This window comes from Quercus suber, unplaced genomic scaffold (assembly GCF_002906115.3).
Source record: "Quercus suber isolate HL8 unplaced genomic scaffold, Cork oak 2.0 scaffold_102, whole genome shotgun sequence".
NCBI lineage: Eukaryota > Viridiplantae > Streptophyta > Magnoliopsida > Fagales > Fagaceae > Quercus > Quercus suber.
The window spans coordinates 858366-872541 of NW_027069567.1; the positions used below are offsets into that span (position 1 = coordinate 858366).

Sequence of the window (14176 nt, forward strand, 5' to 3'; positions counted from 1 at the left end):
TTTGTGAATTTGACAACGGCTAGTAAGGATGTAAAAGGTGAACAAGTAAAAAAGGCACGCAAAAACTGAATGAAATGCCTGTCTGAGGAGACAGATTATAAAACGAACCAACATAATTTAGTCCTAATACAATTTTTTAGTGCTACAAATATTCTTTTTCGCTTCTTTTTTGATCCCCCTCTCATGGAAGGTCTCTCACATTATATAGTTCCTTTTTAGACCATCTTAATTATACACTTGTTAGTCACCTAAGCCTTCACTTGAGTGTATGTCCCATCAGACACCTCTTCTGGCCCCTCTGTGAGTTGCGGCGATCAAGAAAACACTGTTCAAGGGTCTTTTCCATATAAATGCGACTAAAAAAGTAGCTGCAATGTATTTAATGCGGTGACAACAGCTTTTCCTTAGATATTTTTGAGTCTCCTTCACTCTTGTGTGCCTCAGAGGCATGTCTTTATCCCTGGAGCTTCTAGGGAGATCATTCTTTACAACTGGAACTCAAATTTGAGGAGTATCAACTGTTTTCGAGGAGGGGTTGCTCCTCAGACCACCCTTTATTTATTTCCTGCTTGTCAGACCTTAAATTAGAATTTCTCTACTCTATTTGTCTCTCCTCGGACGTAATAATGCCCTCGAATAAGACCCAAGGCCTAATATATGAATTTTTGGGCCTTTCCCTCTACACACTTTAATTTAAAATTTTAAAATTTTAAAATAAGAGATTTTAATTCTAAAATTGAGGATAATTTTGGAAATCTACTCTTAAGCACAGGCAAGTTAGGTCACAATATTTTAATATTAATTTAACAAAATTTGGTCAAACAAATCATTTCAAGTTTGGGATGGAGTGTCATTTCTCCAAACCTTAAGGAAGAGGAATATAATTACCCCTATATATTTTTATTATTATTATTGTTTTAGTTTTAATAATTGATTTTTTATTTTCTTTTATGATAATAAGAACCTTACATATACCTCTTTTTTTTCTTTTCTTTTCATTTTTTTTTTTTTAATAGAATAGACCAACCCCATACTGATTTATGCTAAGCTCTCTGACGTGTGGTTTTAGCTTGAATGATTCAAAGGGCAGCTACAAAGGTCCACACGGTTTTATGGAGTAGAAGGGCCCAACACTCACATGATGCTTCGTCTTATTTTCCTCTCCATGATAACGATTGTTCTAAGAAAATCTAAACTAATAATAGTTACATTTATTCACACCAAGACTCGGTTGTCTTCTTCACAGCAACATTAACATCATCAAACATTGAAGCACTTCAAGCCAACCCTCTAGCTTTCCTGCGACTCTTTTAAGTTTTCCTTTTTCCAACTAAGAATAAATGGCTGAAGCAATCATCTATGGCGTTGCACAGAAAATGATTGAAGATTTGGGCTCCTGGACTTTTCAAGAGATTGGATCCCTTTGGGGAATCAAACATGAGCTTGAAAATATCAAGAACACTGTTTCCAGAATCCAAGCTGTACTTCAAGATGCAGCCGAGCAGCAGAACCACAACCATCAAGTCAGAGACTGGCTCGATAAGCTGAAGGACGTTGTTTATGATGCAGATGACTTGTTGAGCGAGTTCTCAACTGAAGCTTCACGGCGAAGAGCAGTGAGTGGAAATAAAATGGCAAAAAAGGTAAGCACGTTTTTTTCAATTTCAAACCCACTGGCTTTTCGTCCTGAGATGAGTTTTAAAATAAAAGCCATGAGGAAGAGATTAGATGCGATAACAAAGGATAACAAAAACTTCAACTTGAAAGTAAGCCCAGTAGGGAAACATGTTTTGTGTCTAAAGAGGGAAGAGACTCACTCATTTGTACCTAATGAAAAAGTTATTGGGAGAGAAGATGATAAAAAGGCCATCATGAAACTATTATTGGAGCCTAATGTGGAAGAGAATGTTTCATCATTGCCATTATGGGATTGGGGGGTTAGGAAAGACACACTTGCTCAATATGTATACAATAATGAGATCATCAAGACCCATTTTGCGCTAAAAATGTGGGTGTGTGTCTCTAATATTTTGATGTAAAAGTAATTGTTCAAAAAATATTACATGCCATTGGTGAGAAACCTGAAGACCACAGCATGGATCAATTGCAACATCAACTTCGTAAAAAATTGATCAAAGAAATACTTACTTGTTTTGGATGATGTGTGGAACGAAAATCCTCACAATGGGAGAACTTGCAAAGCCTATTAATTGGGCTTTGTTCGCTCATAAATCTTGTTGATTTAACAATAGAGAGTTGTAAAAGATGTCAACATCTACCATTGTTGTCTCAAATCCCATTTCTGGAACGTCTAGTGCTTTCAATGATGGATGATCTAGAATACATATCAGCCGGTGATATAAGTGAGGAGGTGCCTACTTCATCTATAGTATCAAGAACATTCTTCCCATCACTAAAATCACTCACAATCGAATATTGCCGTAAACTGAAAGGATGGTGGAGGAGGAGGGATTTTGTTGTATCAACACCAGATCATGATCACTCACATCATCAATATTACCCATCGTTGCCTTCATTTCCTTGTCTTTCTTTTTTATTAATTTCTGAATGTCCTAATCTAACTTTCATGCCTTTGTTTCCATATCTTGAAGAACAACTATATCTAGATAATGTCAGCTGGAAGCCTTTGCAACAAACAATGACAATGGCTTCTTCACTTCCCTCTTCCTCCTCCTCACCTCTCTCTAGATTAAAGTCTATGTTTTTGAGATCTATAAAGGATATGGAATCTCTGCCAAATGAGTGGGCCTCAAATCTAAATTTTCTCAAGAATTTAGTGATTATCAATTGCCCTGGACTATCATCTCTATCTCGAGCCATGCAATATCTTACTTCCCTAGAGGAGTTATGGATTACTAATTGTGATAACTTCAAATCATTAAGTGACATTGATGATGATGATGATGGTGGCATGGAATGGCGACACCTCAATTGCCTTCAGTCTTTGAGATTCGAGAGCCTAATAAAGCTGGAGTCTCTCCCTGTAGGTCTTCAACATGTTGCCACTCTACAAAAGCTCATCATTTCAGCATGTCCCAATTTGATAAGTTTGCCAGAGTGGATTTGTGAGCTCACATTGCTTGAACATCTTGTAATTGCTAGATGCGCCTCTAAACTGACATCAATTCCTGCTGGGATTAGTTGTCTCACATCTTTACGGGTACTGACAATTGTAGACTTTCCCAATTTGATGACTTTGCCAGAGTCAATTTGCAATCTCACCTCACTTGAAGAGCTTGAAATTGTTAGATGCCCCAATCTAACTGCCTTGCCTGATGGCATGCACTATCTCAAATCTTTACAAAAATTGAGAATTGTAAATTGTCCCTGCCTAAAGAAAAGATGCAAAAAGGAAATTGGAGAGGATTGGCCCAAGATCACTCATGTCCCTTATTTATCCATTTATCCAAGATAATCACAGTGTTCCTAGTTCATCTTCTACAAGTGCTACAACGACCAGCTCAATAACTTCTTTTCTTGGTACCCATTCTTTGCTTTTTTAATTGTCTTATTAAATTTCAGTTGGAGAAAGAAAGAAGAGAACTTTTTAGAATTCTATTTTCTTTTTTAAATTTCTAAATAAATAAAAAAAATTGGGAAGACAAATGATATCTCTGTTCCTCTTATGGATTTTCTATATAATCAACGATGGCATAGGATTCAATGGGGCTCTTTATTGAAGCTTTTGGTTTTCTGAGGTTTTCTAATAAGAAAAAAAATTTGAGACTAACAGAATTTCCTGTCCAATTTTTTTGATTTCTCAGCAACCAAACTGTCTAATTATTTCAGAGTTTTGTTTTATTGGTGCTCACTTTATTGAAGCTTTTGGTTTTCTGAGGTTTTCTAATAAGAAAAAAATTTGAGACTAACAGAATTTCCTGTCCAATTTTTTTGATTTCTCAGCAACCAAACTGTCTAATTATTTCAGAGTTTTGTTTTATTTTTTATTTTATTTTATTTTAATTGCATGCCTTGTGATCTGTCAACAGTTTTAATATCAGAAATCATCTATTGAGTGTCGATGATCTGAAGAATTTGGAGCATTTTTATGTGGAATATGGTCGCAAGATGTATCACTTGGAAACGATTAGGATTTCAGATGCTGATGTGGTTAAGTTTTTCAAGTTGGCTTTGTTCGCTCATAAATCTTGTTGATTTAACAATAGAGAGTTGTAAAAGATGTCAACATCTACCATTGTTGTCTCAAATCCCATTTCTGGAACGTCTAGTGCTTTCAATGATGGATGATCTAGAATACATATCAGCCGGTGATATAAGTGAGGAGGTGCCTACTTCATCTATAGTATCAAGAACATTCTTCCCATCACTAAAATCACTCACAATCGAATATTGCCGTAAACTGAAAGGATGGTGGAGGAGGAGGGATTTTGTTGTATCAACACCAGATCATGATCACTCACATCATCAATATCACCCATCGTTGCCTTCATTTCCTCGTCTTTCTTTTTTATTAATCTCTGAATGTCCTAATCTAACTTTCATGCCTTTGTTTCCATATCTTGAAGAACAACTATATCTAGATAATGTCAGCTGGAAGCCTTTGCAACAAACAATGACAATGGCTTCTTCACTTCCCTCTTCCTCCTCCTCACCTCTCTCTAGATTAAAGTCTGTTTTTGAGATCTACAAAGGATATGGAATCTCTGCCAAATGAGTGGGCCTCAAATCTAAATTTTCTCAAGAATTTAGTGATTATCAATTGCCCTGGACTATCGTCTCTATCTCGAGCCATGCAATATCTCACTTCCCTAGAGGAGTTATGGATTACTAATTGCGATGAGTTCAAATCATTAAGTGACATTGATGATGATGATGGCATGGAATGGCGACACCTCAATTGCCTTCGGTCTTTGAGATTCGAGAGCCTACTAAAGCTGGAGTCTCTCCCTGCAGGTCTTCAACATGTTGCCACTCTACAAAAGCTCATCATTTCAGCATGTCCCAATTTGATAAGTTTGCCGGAGTGGATTTGTGAGCTCACATCGCTTGAACATCTTGTAATAGCTAGATGCGCCTCTAAACTGACATCACTTCCTGCTGGGATTAGTTGTCTCACATCTTTACGGGTACTGACAATTGCAGACTTTCCCAATTTGATGACTTTACCAGAGTCAATTTGCAATCTCACCTCACTTGAAGAGTTTGAAATTGTTAGATGCCCCAATCTAACTGCCTTGCCTGATGGCATGCACTATCTCAAATCTTTACAAAAATTGAGAATTGTAAATTGTCCCTGCCTAAAGAAAAGATGCAAAAAGGAAATTGGAGAGGATTGGCCCAAGATCACTCATGTCCCTTATTTGTCCATTTATCCAAGATAATCAGAGTGTTCCCAGTTCATCTTCTACAAGTGCTACAACGACCAGCTCAATAACTCCTTGTCTTGGTACCCATTCTTTGTTTTTTTTAATTGTCTTATTAAATTTCAGTTGGAGAAAGAAAGAAGAGAACTTTTTAGAATTCTATTTTCTTTTTTAAATTTTTAAATAAAAAAAAAAATTGGGAAGACAAATGATAATATCTCTGTTCCTCTTATGGATTTTCTATGTAATCAACGATGGCATAGGATTCAATGGGGCTCACTTTATTGAATCTTTTGGTTTTCTGAGGTTTTCTAATAAGAAAAAAATTTGAGACTAACAGAATTTCCTGTCCAATTTTTTTGATTTCTCAGCAACCAAACTGTCTAATTATTTCAGAGTTTTGTTTTATTTTTTATTTTATTTTATTTTAATTGCATGCCTTGTGATCTGTCAACAGTTTTAATATCAGAAATCATCTATTGAGTGTCGATGATCTGAAGAATTTGGAGCATTTTTATGTGGAATATGGTCGCAAGATGTATCACTTGGAAACGATTAGGATTTCAGATGCTGATGTGGTTAAGATACTTGGTTACACATATATAATCAAAGGTTATTGAATATTTTCAATAAAATTTCATTCTAGATTTGATACGCATATTAAGAAGGGACACAGAGGAAAAAAAAGGGGGGAAATATGCATAATCCTGGTTAATATTTGATTAAATTGGTTAAATTTGGTGGTTATGCTGTTGTAGGGATCAATATGCCTTTTTCAGTCAGAGCTATTACTTTTCAGGGATGGTTGTTCATTATATTTGCACATACTTGGGATATTTTACTGACTTGTTAGTGAATCTTTTGTTCATATTGAATTATTGCAAACCCAATAACATCATAATTTTATTTCATTGTACTTTGTTTTTTAAGTGAAACAGATTGCACATGATTCTGAGTTTGATACTAATCACATAAAATCAGTTACTATGTAATTCCTACAATATAACTATAATTTTTTATATACTTTTATCTCATTATTTTGTTGTCTAGAAACGCTAGGAAAGTTATTTTTCACTTTGGCAAATGCTTATAATGACGATTTGATATAATAAAACTTGAGATCCGGTTTCAGTTGATTCAAAGGGATTTCAAACCACTGTTTCCTTTCGTTCATGTATCTGCTATCTAAACACCCTTTGAAATGATCAAATATCAGTATGGTTCTCTTTGTTATTCCTTTTTGTTTCAGGTTTAGTGAGTTTATCAGTTATTGGTGTCTGTATGCAAGATCTTTGAAAATGAATACTGAAATGAGGTTAATAATGCATGTTTCTTTCAAGCATGCGGGTAAGAGAAAGTTTTTGTATAGAGGCTCATTAATTCATTTTATTGATGTTTTATGTCTAAAAAAGTGTCTGTCTAATGGAAAAGAGTAAGGTGGGTTACAAATGCTTTTTGGAGCTAACATCGGGTGGGTAATGTAACAAATTTCAAACCACAAGTAAGCAAAGTGAATAAATGAAGTGATACATATTTCAAACGTTGTAGATCAGGTTAATTGGTTCATTTGTTTTGAATTTTTATAAAACTTGATTGCAAGATGATAGAAATAGTGTTGTTTTTCTCTCTCTCTTTTAATTTTTAATTCTCAAACTTATTTTTGACAGGTTGGAATGGATGAAGACTGTTTGATGTTAGCAACAAGATTACTACCTCACTTGAAGAAATTGTAATTGTGAGATGCTTCCAATCTAACATCACTTCCTGATGGATGTTTTGTCTTGAAGACTTAAAAGAAACTGAGAATTGCAAGTTATCTCCACTTAGAGGAAAATTTCCAAGTGGGAATTGGTGAGGAGTAGCCTAAGATCACTCATTTGTCTTTTTCATTTATGATATTTTGGAAAATTCATTTGTAGGCACAAGAGTTACTCTTGACCATCCACTCTTATTTCCAGGCCATGCTCTCTGTCATCCACTTCTTCCTCAAGAACACCATCCCACTCGCAGCCTAATTTGTTACTAGCATCTATAATGGTTATTGAATATTTTGAAATGGTGTTTTTGTGGGATCTTGGGTTTGTGGCATTCAACATTCTGGTGGTTACGTCAACCAATATGCTTCAAAATCAAAGAAAAATCTCTCTTATTACAAAGTCACCAAGGGGGAACAAGGGATGGACCTGATTTGTCCTTGATGCTTTTTGGTATATATAATTATCAATCTAAATCCATTGTAGAAACTAAAATGCTATGTCCTTCTTCTTTTTTCTTTTTGTTTTTTGATGATTTATCATTTTATTTGATCCTAGTTGCAGAACAAATTGGAAGCACAAAACAAAACCAGGCATAAATATCTATTTAGAACCTTTTCAGCAAGTGCAAGGAGTATACGAATCAGTGATTATCTTGTTTTTGGGTTCATTTTTTATCCCTCACATCAAAATTCCTTCAATTTTTTCATTATTCTAATAAGTTGTACATGAGAATAAATTATAAGATGACAACTTTGTTTTTGTTATATTTGATTTCAAATAAACAGAATGAAATTTGGCACTTGGTGATATTTGGATAACATCATGGTGAATGATCATTATCGATGCAACTTTCTAGAAAGTGGATTTATATTCAGGCATTCATTTACTGCAATCATTTATTATACATAAGGTTTTACTACCTGTTTCTATCAACAAACCCAAGCATTAAGATAAGGTTGTTGGGTTCTTAACGGAAAATATGGATGAAGAGATTGTTAATGTAAACGAAATATAACTTTAGGGGGTAAAACCCAAATTCTGAAGTTCTAGGATGTAAAATCCAAAGTTCCCCAAACTTTAGGGGTCTAGTTTGCACATTAGCCGAATAATATATATTTCATGACTCATGTTAGAATAACTAGTTGTTGGTGCAGGGAAAAAGAGAGAGTGATTTTCACTATGAGATGGCTCCTAGTACTTCCGCATTAAAGGTTTGTTTCTTCAGGGCTTTTACTTTGTAAACATGCTTTGAGTAGCCTCATATTGTTTTAGAGTACTTAGCATACCATAGAGTTATAAACTTATACCGTTAGAAATTTCTGAAATATCATATCAATCAGACATCTTGTGTTATCACGCAAACAATTCATGAGTTGTCATAAAGCTTTATGAATGCTAAAAAGCAATAAGCCAATAACTATGGAATGGTGAAAAAATTTCTTGTTTTTCCAACTGTTTGTGTCCCATTGAATTTTGTTTTTCCCATTAAAATCCAGAACTAAATAGACAGGTGTTTAATTTTGCTTGTAGTGAAGCTCATTGTACGAATGAAGTCTTCAATTTCGGCACAAATCTCCAATAGTTTCATTCCAATCATCAACTTACATGCAGAAATCTGATTCTTAAGGTGCAGCTGAAGCCTTAGGAAATATATCAGTGATTCGATTCAGTCAAAGGGTAACCTGGAAGAAGAGAAAGAGTAGGGCCCCTTTTATAATAACTCGTGAATAGGTTGGTAAATTGGGGTTACAATGCTGATATCTTGTGTATTCTGCAAGGAGCATTTGGATTGGAGGGATCATTTTTTCATGATTACTCTTCTACTAGAAGATCATGACAGCAACTGTTGAAAACGTACTTGGTTATTCTGCAGCTTGTTGCTTGATGAGATCCTTTCTTCTTGATATAATTGAAATCCACCTTAGCATGATGAACATTTGTTGTGATCCAAGAATTGTGTTCTTGATGTTTTGGTACCCTTCAACATTTGTATTGGAAAAAATTGTTGTAAATAAACTCATTATTCAATAGTGGAAAATTTTTACAGGACTAGGTTCCGTGGTTTTTTCCTTCTCTTTGGAGGGTTTTCCACGTAAAAATTTGTGTCTCGATTGTGGATTGTTATTGGATTTTTTTGTTTGTGTTGGTTATTAAGTTCTCTAATTTATTTTAAGTGCCCATTGAAATTGCACAAAAAAAAAAGAAGTTATTTAGTTATGTGTTGTTGTATTAATTGATTATTTTTCCCAACATAAATAGGGGATTCATTCTCTAATCTACCATATTTGGATTCAAAGAGATGCAAGAATCCATATTGATCTGACATATGGTTGATTAAAAACGATGTTAGACCTAGAACTGGAAGGTTTTAGAATTTCAATGAAGAACAGGTACTGCTTAGCTCTAGGGGTCTCTACACGAAATGGGCTTCTCACTCAACATACTCTGGTTCGGCTGCAAGCCCAACAAAGCCCATAAACTTTGTCATCACAAAACGTATCCTAAGGCCCAGGTATCATCTATCATCTATAAGCTTGCTTGGGCTGCATTCATCTACCATATTTGGGTGCAGCAAAATGCAGGAGTCCATAATGATCTGATTCATTGTAGGGATAGGATCATATGGTTGATTAAAAATGATATGGGAGCTAGAACTGAAGCTTGCAAAGGGGTTTTATGCTGTTTAGCTATAGGGAGCTTCTCACTCAACATATTCTGGTTGGGCCAATCACAAAATGTGTCTGTGGCCCACCCATCATCTATATCTCTACTTCACAGATTGGGCCCTTTAGCCCACAAGTCTTTTTTTTTTTTTGATACAAGCCTACAAGTCTTGACTTCACGTATCATGCTTTGAAACCCAAGAAATCCTACTACACAGTCTACAGGAAATTACCTTTATGACCCGCAAGCAACAATCAGGTCTCACCCACTGCCCATTTTGATTTAAAACATTGTAATCATATCACCTACTTTTATGGAAATCAAAATTAAAAAGCAATCAATGGGTTACACGCAAGACTGCAACATTACCTATTCATCATATTTATTTTATTTTATGTACATATTCATCAACTTTGATTGGGAATAATTCACATGGTGCGCGATTCTTATTAGTTTCCTATGAATGAGCACGATTGTCTTCATTCGATTATGTAAGATTGTAAATGAGCCGAGTCAAGTTGAGTATTACAAATTCAAAATTAATTATTTAATTCGATGATTGTGATATTGTATGTCTAGTTGATGTTTTATGTATAAAACATTTATAACCTGCGTGTAAATTTATAATTGTAACATTTTCAATAATTTAGAAAATAAAAAATAAATCTTAGAAATAAAAAAATTATATTTAAATGGCCGAAGATAAATATGAATGAAATGATCAACAATATTATCCAAGTGAATTTGAAGAATTAAAATAAGTAATTGATCAAATTTAGTGTCTATTTAATTAGGTGCCACATAATTTTTGGTAGCTTCTATACATAGCATGTTTCAAAAGACATAATTTTTTGTTGATTTTATACTAAATATATGACAAATATCTAAAACCTATCTTTAATAAATAAATATCTAGATTTGTTGAAAAAAAATCTATTAACAAATTGATAATTGTAACATTTTCAATAATTTAGAAAATAAAGAATAAATCTTAGAATTAAAAAAATCATATTTAAAGGGCTGAAGATAAATATGAATGAAATGATCAACAATATTATCCAAGTGAATTCAAAGAATAATTGATCAAATTTAGTGTCTATTTAATTAGGTGCATGCCACATAATTTTTTGGTAGCTTCTATACTTAGCATGTTTCAAAAGACATAATTTTTGGTTGATTTTATACTAAATATACGACAAATAACTAAAACCTATTTTTAATAAATAAAAAACTAGATTTGTTGAAAAAGTTTTTAGTAAAGTCACAACAAATAAAAGTTTTTACTTTTTAATGCATAAGACAAAGTCTATATACTCTATAGACACAACAAATTTGATATCTAGCGGAAGGTTATTGTCACGTCTAAAACCCAATACCCGGATTTGTGACCATAACTGGCATGCTAATATCAAGTTTAAACCTGATATTAATAAGAACCAACTAAACTTTTTACAAAAGCTTCCCTCTCTCTTTTCATTATTGTTTCTTTACTTCTTGATATAACTTTCACTTGATATTCAGAGCATCTACATTGTATTTCAAGGGATAACTCAATCCACCTGTTATTCAAATTTAGACTTTCACATAATACATCTCTTAATACTTGAAAGTACACAATTTTCATTAAATCCTAAAATACACAGTACTGCAAAGCTAAATATCAAATTGCTAGTTTGGGATCTACACTTTTAAAACTAAAACCAGCTCCTTCCAAAACTCGACTAAGGCTCCCTCTGCTCCAAAATAAAACCTGTTGACTGAAAGAATGGAAGGGGTGAGCTACACAGCTCAGTAAGGGTAAGATACACAAGAACTTAATAAGAATGCATGTAAATCAAATCATTTCATTTTATAAATATTCAGATAGGAGAACATCTTTTCATGCATAGTATTTTATACTATTCATAATAATAATTTATACGCTCTTCTTAGGAAAATAATTGTTCTCATTTTTTCTTATCTGAATAATATTACTAAAACCTTTCGGATTGAATTTCTTTCATTTCTTACAAAGTCACCAAATATAATATTGATTGTTTAAAATCATATACATACATACATACAAACATATATATATATATATATTCTCATTACAAAATAATCATTTTAACTGAAATCCGTAATTGGTAACTTTGTCATAAACTAGAAACATCTTGACAAATAAGAAAACTTTTCTTTATAAACTTTTTCTCGTAAAATATTATAACTTTCATAGTTATAAAACTTAACGTTTCATAAAGAGCAAATATCTGATAAATTTTTAACATATACTTGTACTTTCATCAGAAACTTTATCTTTACAGAACACTAAAACATTTTCATCAGATTCTTTATCTTTAAAACACAACAAAACTTCAAAAACTTTTCTTTTTAAAGAACAGCTTTTCTTTTTGTTAGAAACTTCTTTTCATGAGCTTTTAACTTTTCATAATGCATTTAAACAAAACCATTCTCTCATGATCAATAAACTAATATAGTTTTTCATAACATATTGGTTAGTTTATATCTGATAAGTTTATACATAATTAGGAGGCTTCTAGCACCACTGTGCTAGGCATCTAGGATTTCTCACAACGCCAAGTATTCCCGGGATCACATCATAATACATATCTTCAACCATGGGGGTAGGTTGGCATTCTCCATATGTTGGCCGTTACCAACAAGGGCGGGTGCAGCAGAGCTCTCCACTTTTAATGGCCAATCAGATAACATTTTCCATGTAAAACTAGTAATTTAACCCCTACTGGCCAAGTTCAGATCACCAGAGGACATAACTCGAAAACATTTCATACTTATACATTATATTGAAATTCATAGTTTGCATAACATTTCAAAATAATAGCATTTCCATTCTTTTCTTTAAACATCATATTCGTGGAATTGGTAATAGCATCAATATGCTTAAATTATATACATAAGTTTTTGAAAGCTCATAAACATATCCTTGTCTGAAACATGATTATATATCATATCTCTAATAAAAAACCTTTTAATGCATAATACACTAAAATAACCTCATGACTTACTAAATGCTCATATAACTTATCTCTTACCTAAAAGTAGAGGAATAGAGAGCCTAAAGTCGAAGAAGCTTAGACCTGAGGGCTGGTAACACCTAAACCAAATATCAAAACTTATTACTATCAATTATTCCTTATCATAAACTTACACATTCATCTCAAAACATATATCTTAAAATCAAGGAAATCCTAATCCCACCTTAACGAGGTTCCCACAAACATATTATGCACACATCAACAAATGATGTATCAAACTAAAGAAAAACCATCATTTGCGTATAAACCCTTAATTAAACACCAACAACTATATATCTAATAACTTAACCACTTAATATATTTTTGTACATACTTAGTATATATTTATAATACAAATAGCCATTCAATTATTTATAATCTTTACAATTCTTATTCAAATGCATTATGAAATAATATATTTATTAAATACTCTTCTATTAATTATAGAAAGAAAGTGGCTTAACAATTAACCATTCAAATACATAGTTTAACTATAAAGTTGGGTTGGGATGTTACATATTTTATTATTGGTTCAAATGAAAATCGGTAAAAACTTTCCAACTCAACTATTATGAAAATTATTATAAATTTTGTGTAAAAAAAAAAAAAAAATAGTTGTTGTGTCATAATATAGTCAATGATTACAATGTGAATTTTGACAAATCTACATTTAAATTTCATTTTGCTTGTAAAATTTAAAAAAAATCAAAGATCAATAGTTGTGTCATCAATCAAATGTTTAAATTTTAAATTTTCGTATTTTATGAATTGAATAGTAAATAACATTTTCCATCGATAAAAAATTAAGCATAAGAACATAAAAAAATTTACAAATCAACAATTATAATTTTAAAATATGTAGTTATAATAATTTTTTTTAATAAGAGTTTAAACACCCCCGGTTGCTATTTTACAACCCAAGACACCGAAAACCCACTTCATCCGATTTTGTATGCTTAAAAAATTTGCCACCTTGCAACAGTAAGGTTGCCTATATGCAATATTTTAGAGCACTAGCATCTAGGGATGCCAAAAAAAAAAAAAAAAAAAAACACTTTTTTGCATACTCAAACACCACTTTATCCATTTTACCAACCCATTTTACAACTCAACTTACATCCCAATTTTTATTTTTTACATACAACCCAAGAAAATAATATAAACTACCTAATCCAATAATAAAAAAGTACTATTTTTTCTTTTTTTCCTCTCACTCTATTTTTCTCTTCATACACAACCACAAGATTAAAATAAAATTTTTTTCGTTACAACCTATGAACAGTAGCACTAACATTGGAGGGTGTAAACACCCCCCAATTGCTATTTTACAGCCCAAGACACCTAAAACCCACTCCATCTGAGTTTGTAAATATAA

At 32.7% G+C, this 14176-nt stretch overlaps 2 protein-coding genes across 8 annotated transcripts; both read left to right on the forward strand.

The window, feature by feature from the left end:
• The first annotated feature begins 1187 nt into the window (after positions 1-1187).
• Positions 1188-9275, forward strand: LOC112038181 (disease resistance protein RGA2-like). Of its 7 annotated transcripts, none has more exons than XR_010629584.1 (6): positions 4145-5428; positions 5803-5957; positions 7013-7196; positions 7304-7764; positions 8257-8313; positions 8633-9275. XR_010629584.1 is itself a non-coding variant. In XM_065774974.1 (4 exons), exons 1-2 carry the CDS (start codon positions 1341-1343, stop codon positions 7076-7078), a joined length of 369 nt encoding a protein of 122 aa, XP_065631046.1. In that variant the 5' UTR covers positions 1188-1340; the 3' UTR covers positions 7079-7196; positions 7304-8313; positions 8633-9275. The 7 variants fall into 7 exon arrangements, 1 of the variants encoding a protein (XP_065631046.1); XR_010629581.1 differs by having other exon boundaries at positions 7304-7552; positions 7658-8313; XR_010629582.1 differs by having other exon boundaries at positions 7304-7552; positions 7664-8313.
• LOC112004120 (putative disease resistance protein RGA4) lies at positions 2233-4134 on the forward strand. The gene is made up of 2 exons (XM_065774973.1): positions 2233-3501; positions 4011-4134. The coding sequence occupies exon 1, from the start codon at positions 2324-2326 to the stop codon at positions 3434-3436; it is 1113 nt and encodes a 370-aa protein (XP_065631045.1). The 5' UTR covers positions 2233-2323; the 3' UTR covers positions 3437-3501; positions 4011-4134.
• Positions 9276-14176: the final 4901 nt, after the last annotated feature.